Source organism: Fulmarus glacialis, unplaced genomic scaffold, assembly GCF_000690835.1.
Source record: "Fulmarus glacialis isolate BGI_N327 unplaced genomic scaffold, ASM69083v1 scaffold4558, whole genome shotgun sequence".
Lineage (NCBI taxonomy): Eukaryota > Metazoa > Chordata > Aves > Procellariiformes > Procellariidae > Fulmarus > Fulmarus glacialis.
The window spans coordinates 73,257-81,727 of NW_009226183.1; the positions used below are offsets into that span (position 1 = coordinate 73,257).

General features: G+C 38.6%; 1 protein-coding gene across 1 annotated transcript; it reads right to left on the minus strand.

Moving 5' to 3' along the window:
- Positions 1-4,710: 4,710 nt before the first annotated feature.
- Positions 4,711-5,670, minus strand: B3GALNT1 (beta-1,3-N-acetylgalactosaminyltransferase 1 (globoside blood group)). The gene has a single exon (XM_009582716.1). The coding sequence runs from the start codon at positions 5,668-5,670 to the stop codon at positions 4,711-4,713; it is 960 nt and encodes a 319-aa protein (XP_009581011.1).
- Between the last annotated feature and the right edge of the window lie 2,801 nt (positions 5,671-8,471).

Below are 8,471 nucleotides of genomic sequence, written 5' to 3' on the forward strand. Positions count from 1 at the left end.
AGAGCAATACAGATGAAACTGTGCTTTATCCGCGCTTGCTTTCATCTTGGGAATAACGAGAGTCGTGAAGTCAAGCTGAGTGGGCTGACCGCGTAGCGTGGGGTTGCTCCTGTGCCTCTGCAGACGCGCTCCGCATTTGTCGGGTGTTGATGACAGAGGACTCGCACCACAACTGCCGCAGTCCAGCTGTGATTATTAAATTTTCTCCTTCTGGTAAGAAAAACTTAGTTATGTTAAAAACATTGATTCATTTGGAAAAAGTTCTTTGGAACTTCTGGAACAAAGTTCCATTCTGTGCTGCACCTCTACCCTGCTCTTTGGTAAGCCATTCCTATATGCATAAGCTAGGTACAAAACATAAGCAGTAGTTAGCAATACTGGTTTTACAAATCAAATCCATTTTTATAAATTTCAAACCCATCTACCTTTAACATGGCAAACTGCAACAATCGCCTGTTAACTACGAAGTTAACAGGTGCAGCATCTGGAAAAACAACATTAAAACCCGTACTGTGACTAGTACACTGCGCGACTGTAAAACCACTTCTACCCAGGGTATTTGGAAATGCTCTCTAAGAAACAATCGAGACAGACTCGTTACAAAAATGAACCGCACATTTAGAACTCTGCGAGGGCAGGTTGGAGCTTTACTAAGAAAAATCCTACACAACACACAAGACAACAAAATCGCAATGTTTAAGCAATCCGTCTTGGTTAAAGACAGCTTCCATTTAGTACAACAGGGCTGTGTTATCGTAGATAAGAGCCTCTTCAGGCTTCCGCTTGTAACATTTTTTCAGTCGGGAGCCAGAAATGTTTTTAAGATTTTTATCTTTATTGCAAGCTCAGGGGAGACTGCACTTTACTCCTAGGTGGAGGACCACCGCAGGCAAAGCATCACCGAGGAGCGGCTAGGACATCAGGCTGAGCCCCGTCCCGGTGGGGATGGACGCGACGCCTGCGCACCGTTGTCTCTCGCACTGTAAAAAATAAACCTCATGCAGATAATTCGGATCAATGCGGCCTGGAAAATTAACGTGCTGCACAGCAACTGTCAGAAGGCGAGAGGAAAACAGAGCTCAGATACCTAAACCATCTCAAGAGAGGTCGCTTGGGGTAAACTTTGTATTTTTAAGTCCTTATTTTATAGGAGGAAAACTTAAGTCCCAAAGTCCCGTAACTGCAGGTGAGACAAACTATGCTGTATCACAGGTGGTGCTTCCTCGTATGAGTTGCAGGTCAGTACTGCCTTTAGCTAACAATCACGTAACAGCAGCATTTCAGAGACTGTACTTTCTTTAGTCCTGTGAAAGAAAGTGGCTTTGTGATTTTTGGAAACCCAATATATAAATAGAGGGGGGGGTTGGGTTTGGTTTTGTTTTACAGTTTTAGGTTTCCTTAAAATGTGGACTCAACTACATAAGGGGGAAAAAAAAAAAACCAAAACCAACCATCTGCTTAGCTTCATTTTAACTTTGTTTTCTTTCCTTCCTACACGGAGTATTTGCATTTGGATATGGTTTACAGCTTAACATACCATACACGGTAACAGCATTAAAACCTGACAAGCTTAATTTAACAGAGACTGCAGAAAGCTTTACATCTCTTTCCCCACCACCTCTATCTTAAGCAAACTGTAGAGTACTTAATAAATGACCAAAATGGGACACGCTGGTCACAAAAATGGAGATGAATGAAAAACAGGGAGCTAAGCTCTGCCTCCCAAACTTCTTCAACATACCCAACACAACCGACAGACGCCTGTCAGGAACTCGGTGTCACGTTGTTTCGTTAACCTTCAATCAGTTTCTAGTTTAAATTTGAAAGAAATACGATAAAATTACATTCTTTATTGTGAATCCAGGCATTAAAAAAGTGAGCTACAATGAACTTGCATTGAAACGCTTTAATAGTAACTAGAAAACGTAAGACAAAACTTAGGAAAATATTCCAAACCGTCTGTGTCCTGTTAATACTGAATTGATCATAGAAAATAACACTCCTAAGTTTGCAGAACATAGTATTTCATGGCTGATTTTGAACTTGTTTGTTCTAGAATGCACACAAAACATGTAAGCATTTTGACTTTTTAACTCTTCTGAAATAGCATGCAGGCCACACAGGCTTGAAATTTTACATTGTAAACCCCTTTTGCTATCCACCCAGCAGTAGTTTCCAAACATCTTTGACCAATGGATTATTATTAGGCTTTTCAAGTCAGAAAGCCCCACAATTTTCATATCAAAATCACAAGTGCTTGGAATTCTGATTTAATACGGCTTTCTGAAACGCTTGCCTGCAGGAGAAAAAGAATCTTAGGACTTGGGAAGATCTTAGCCTGTGGTTTAGGCTTCGTTTTCAGTACAACATTGTGGGCACATGCAATAAAACCTGGACCCACCACTGACTTTAATGCTTACATTAATTCACAGTCTTAAGCTTTTTTTACCTCTTGCATGGCTGCTCACACTAGAAACTTCCCTGATATTTGCTTTAAGCAGAAACATTAGCTTAGTTAAGAGTTTTTATGGTCTTTTAAGCAATAATAAGGTCAGACTCAAAATACAAATCAGATTTGGAAATGAGTTTTTTTAAAAAAACAGGAGTAGGAATATTTAAAATGTAAATTTCTTGCAGAATCGGTGTCACTTTAGATTACAATTTCAGGTGGCATAAACAGATCACTGTGTATAAACCCACATTTGTGAAAGCAAAACCCTTGTAATCTATTATCGGTGTTATCATTCTGGGGCACAAATACAAAAAATTCCTTGCTTGGTGACAGTTGCATTTTTATTGCAGTCCTGCACAGCCATTTCTCTGCGATACTCGCTTCTTATTCTCTCAACAGGAGCACTGTCTGCTTTATCTACCCCGTTTCTGAAGATTGCATCGTCTTTCATAAGTACATTTTTTTGAAAAAGCAATACAAACTGTGCTGTAGTATCAGTGTTCTTGTGACAAATAATTTATTTCTAAACATTTAACATGGCAGGCTTATAAAAAAAAAGGAGGGGTTTTTTTTAAGATGTATAAACAATCGAAGAACAAGTTAAACATTTCTCACGGAGCTCTCAGGATCTGACCACAGGACTACAACAATCAAATAACAGATCCTAAAACCATAGGAACAGCTGTAGTTTTACCTGTTTCTAGAAATACAATAGCATTCTTCCCTCAGTTAATGCAATACTGTATCTTTAGCTATTTAGTTTAACAAAAAAATCTATTTTTGAAAAACTTTGACCTTCTTAACATACATTCTTAGAACACTGACATCTGAAATACTTGTCTAGAGAGTATTCTCCCCAAGACCTCATTTTTATATCTAAAAAAAAAACCACGTCTTATAATTCCATCAAAAAACCATGTGCAGTTATTGGAAAGATAGAAAAATTCAGTACTGACCATAATCACAACGTAACAAAAAACCTGGTGAAACCGCAAACTTGGTACTAGAGGTTTCTGCACCTCTTCTAATTTGTCTCTAAGAGACGATCTGAAAGACAGCCAAATGTAAATATATCATAACATCTTAGCTGTAGTACAAATAAGGTGGCAGTGCTCTGTCATTCTCCATGTACAGGATGTAACTATAGTATCGTCACTGTGTAGTGGGTGTGTCAAGAATAATTATGTTAATGCAATTGCAGATTCTGTATTGTGTCTATTAGAAGTGTAAACTACTGAAAACTTGGCCTTGCTGATATGAATAAAGTGATTAAAATATCCATCTTTACAGATATAGTAGAGTTTGTCTTCTTTAAGAAATACGAATCTTAGAATTCCTTACTTTTTTCACGTTAAAATTTGAAGAAAGAAAACTATTTTAGAAACATATAAAGTCACAATATAAATGCATGTCTTAATCTTCCCTGCCTGGTTCCAAAACCCTCGGGATGCATAAGTACACCCGTTTGTGTGTACAGATGTGGGTTTTGATTATCCCGATATATTAGAGACGTCTAGTAACTAAACTGCGCATGAACTCTACTGCATCTAGCCCTCTAGAAGTCTGTGAATGTTACCAAAGACACCAAAGCAACTCTATTTTATACGTATATAGATATACCTAGATATACACACACAAAGTGCATCACGTTTTCAGAACTTTCCCTGGGCTGCTGCAGACCGCGCAAGATCCACAGGCTTGTAACACTCTCAGAAGGATTACGGAGGTGGTATGTCTAAATGAGAAGGTGTAACGCTCTCAGAAGGATTACAGAGGCGATATGTTGAAAGGAGGAGGTCGTCGTTAGTTTCATGCTGGGCAGAGAACAAATACTTGAGAGTGGCAAAGGATGATGCAGTTGCAAAAACAATTTAAAAAATCCAGGTGGGAATTCGGGAAGCATCTTCAAAGCTACTTTCTTGGCATAAACGTTATTTCTCGTGACGTTTCTACTCAGGTAGAAATCCCATGGTTACAGCAGACCACATGGAGAAGTGTCAGAACAAGACATGACAGTGTATTCCAAAGTATCCTGCATGCGTAGGACAGATACATGGAAAAGCGCTTTGTGAACGCCTAATATTTTTATTTAAGAATGTTAGAATGTCCCAGAGAAATGCTGCCATTGCAGTTTTGCCCCGGCAGCACAGCCCTACTTCAGTCAAAGTCGCCTCTATAACTGTGGTTTTGTTTTGTGTTGCCCTGGACTTTAAACATTTTTACACCAAATAGGTTTAAGTTTATATATTAATATAGAATCAAAGGCAAGTCACTGAAGTGTTCGATAACAAATCCTGCCAAAACCTAATTATTTCACTTGATGTAATGCCATGTACTGCAATCAAATGTCTATACTTACAGATATCAAAATTAATTTTATAAAGAAAGAATTGTTTATCTTCTGGAATACTGATGTTCACTTTAAGTATATTTAAGCAAATTCCAACATAAACATCCTCAAATTTAATAGGTTTGATATGACTCATCAGTTCATAAACCCTCAGAGCCAGTTTTCCATCCAATATATAACCCATACCACTGCAATATGGAGGATACAACTTGAACGGATATTCATCATAAGAGATGTATGTTTTTTTGTAAAAGCCTCTGTAGGCAAAGTTATCTATAAGAGGATAACCAGTAAAAACATTTTCTGAGGAATTCAGCTTCAGAAGAAATTTTACCAAGTTAGCGGTGTTGATGAAGACATCGGCATCAGTCTTCATGAGGAATCTCGCATTTGAACAGAACTCAGTGACCCACCTAAACGCCATGATCGTTTTCAAGGTGAGATTGTCATAAGTGTCCATAAAATCTTGGCGAATTATGTCACCGTAGAGGATGCTTTCATCTTCTACCGACAGTGCTGCGACATTGTCTTCTCTTTGAGTGTCCTGACCTAGCAAGAACAGGGTTAGAATTCGACGTCCCCACCAGAAGTTTTGAGATCCCCATGTTATCCTGATGGCCTGCCTTGACTTCACATCCTTCGGACGCGAAGACACCAGGATGACAAGAAACGGATTTGTGTCTTTGCATTTCAAGCGCTCCCGCAGCGTGAAGAGGTAGTGTTGCTTGTAGATCGGTTCATATTCATAGAAATACATGAGGTTTGTATGCTCAATCACGGTGTTGGAAGAAAAAGTTACGTACCACATTGTTACCACAGAAAATACAAGGAGAAACAAAAAAATCCATTTTAATGTTCTCATATACATGACACTAACAGGAACTGGGCAATAACTAATTTGCAGAAGTGCGTCAGTGACCTTCAAAATCTGTACCACAAGTTCTGAAGCATGTTTCTTGCTGAAAAAGAAATGAAAAAGTAGTATTCAGAATGTTATTATTCAAATATTATCTTTTTCTTATCTTGTCTAAGTGTCAGTTGAAAGCATGCTGTAATAGAATGAAGACAAAACCAAGACTCCCTGGTCCAGCTGTTGTACACCACGAATCAATGCTGTATCCCAGAAACAAGCACGAGCAGAACACTGAGCTGATACTGAGCATGGTATGGATTGAAACCTCATAGCTTTCACGTTGGAAATCTCCCCTACACAAACCTGATCACTGCAAAAGATCACACGTCAAGCATTGTGATCCCAGAGATCTCGGCACAATGTCTTCGACTCAAATCTCAAGGAAGGAATACCGTGCACAAAATCTAATGGCTACAAAGTACTCAGCAAATCGATGTTCAAAGGCTGCAAAAATTTGTAATTTATTTCAAAGAAAGGAAGTCCTACTAGTTTTTATAAGCTGGAGCAAATCATCTGAGAAAGCAGGTAAAAAGAGAAGTACAAGCAAGTATTTCATCCCTTATTTAAGGGTTGAGCAGCTACTCATTCTGAATTGACGGAATAGGTGGGGGGGTGGGGGGAAGGAGAAAATCAACTTCCTTAGGAGCTGCAGACATGCAAACACAAATGTATCTTGACAGACTGAGCTCTTACACTGCCCAAAGAAACAGCTACTCCCACAACACGCAACATTATAGAGCAATCATTTATTTTCTACTATGTGCTAATTAAATCAAGTGATCTAATAAAGGAGCATTGCAATCAATTTTGTCATAGCAGCTTTACAGTTCACCTAATGGGAGCAGCAGAGAACCTACTGCAGCAGACGAGCTTCAAATCTTGAAAGAAGTTTTGCAAATTCTTCTAGTATTTTCCATTTAAACAAACAAGACACTACAAAATCCTACTACTACTTCCATCTATTTAAGTTTTAAAGAAGAAAGGATCCCATCTGCATTATTTTTACAAAACGTCTACAAAGATGCGACAGATTCACTCAGCTCCATCAGGCATGCCACACAAACCTAAAACAGCAATCAGCGCAAGAGATGAAGACGAACCGAAGACACACATCTTGGTCTGGAGTCCAATCTACACGGACAGCTACTTACAAACCCCCGTGGAGCCCACGCTGAAGACATTACTACAGTGTCAGGACTAGATATTCAAAGCAACACATCTTTCCAAAACTAAATTTAAAAATGGAATCTGAGTCCTCTACCCTTGCGCTTGCCTTTACTGTATATTTCTTTAAAACTACAGACGCTGTGAACATATATTAGATACCTTTAAGCCAAAGTAATTACGATCTCTTACTGTGGGAGTTCCAAACGATTTCTAATGTTTGCAGTAATAATATTTACCCTGCACTGTAAAGTATCCACAAAGACGCAGAAAGGACGATGGAAGGTTCAATTTCACAGTGCAATTAATTACTATTTAACTTGTCTTCGAAATGATCACCGCAGGGCTTGTAAATGTTTTATGTTTTAAAAAAAAAATCCAAACCCCAACATAGCACGCTAGAATTCAGGTGAATTTGATTTGCCAGAGCCCACCTGCCTTGTATTTCTGTGTATGATTTGACTTTAATTTAATGATCCTTTAAAGGAAGCATTTAGAGCCCATTTCACCAATGATGCATAGCGCATCACTTAAAATGTATTAAAGCAGTTAATAGCTATTATTATATGAATAGCTATTTAAATAGAAGAATTTCAGACTGGTCCCTCTCAAAGCTGCGTTACTCCAGAAACACTGCGTGGCTAACGGGTCAATCCTTCACTAAAGGTACCTCACGTAACTGCAGATGAACAAGTGGGTTTTATTAAGAACTTCCTAACGTGACTGATGGTCTTTCCTAGCTTATAAAAACATAGAACCTCAGAAGTTTTATGTTGATTCACTTCTTTTTCTCTACAAGGATTAAACATATGCAAGTGTAACAGAATAGAAGTTTGGCAAGTGCAGAGGAAACTACCATCGGGACTGTTCAAACTGCATTTAGGGAAGTTGATGATAACTGCAAAAAATTTAGGTTTGCCAACCTGGTATTTACCTCCCGGCTTTATGGGAAGAAAAAAAAAAAAAAAAAGCTCAATTCTTCTCTCTTTATACATACCAACCTGACTTTCAGTGAACAATATGAAAAATACATACTGGAATAAAATAACCTAAGTTATATATCAGTGCTTATGTATTTGATTTTATATAAATAACATTTCTCAGGGTTTGATGATCAATTTAAAGGAAAAACATATCAAAGTTTGATCAGTTCTTGACTACCTAATGGGAAAAAAATCTGATTGTAAGGATTTTGATCCTTTATGGACAGTAAAGCCCAGTTACATGACATTCTGAACAACAGAATCAGAGACCAATGCCTGATCTGCTACGTAATGAAAAATCTGGGAAAATAAATCATCAATTCAGGTCCTTTGCCCGCACTATGCGAAACACACTCATAAAGCTACCTTATCCTTACGAAAAGCCTGCACCACAGGGCATCCAGGATGAGCACTGTAAAACGCTGTTTTGCTGCGTGACTCCTGAGGAGCTAGGAAGTCCAGTCCCCACAAACCCTGCTGTTCTCTTCCCTGAGGTCACAGTCCTCCAGTGATAGGCTAAACTGTTTGCAAGCTAGCATAGGTTCACCAAAACACGGCTTTTATAATGGTCTACACTCCCCAAAACATGAGACAGCTATTTCTGCAGCG

Excerpts from the sequence above, each read along its gene's own strand:
- B3GALNT1 (XM_009582716.1), bottom strand. The coding sequence starts at position 5,670 with ATGTATATGAGAACATTAAAATGGATTTTTTTGTTTCTCCTTGTATTT.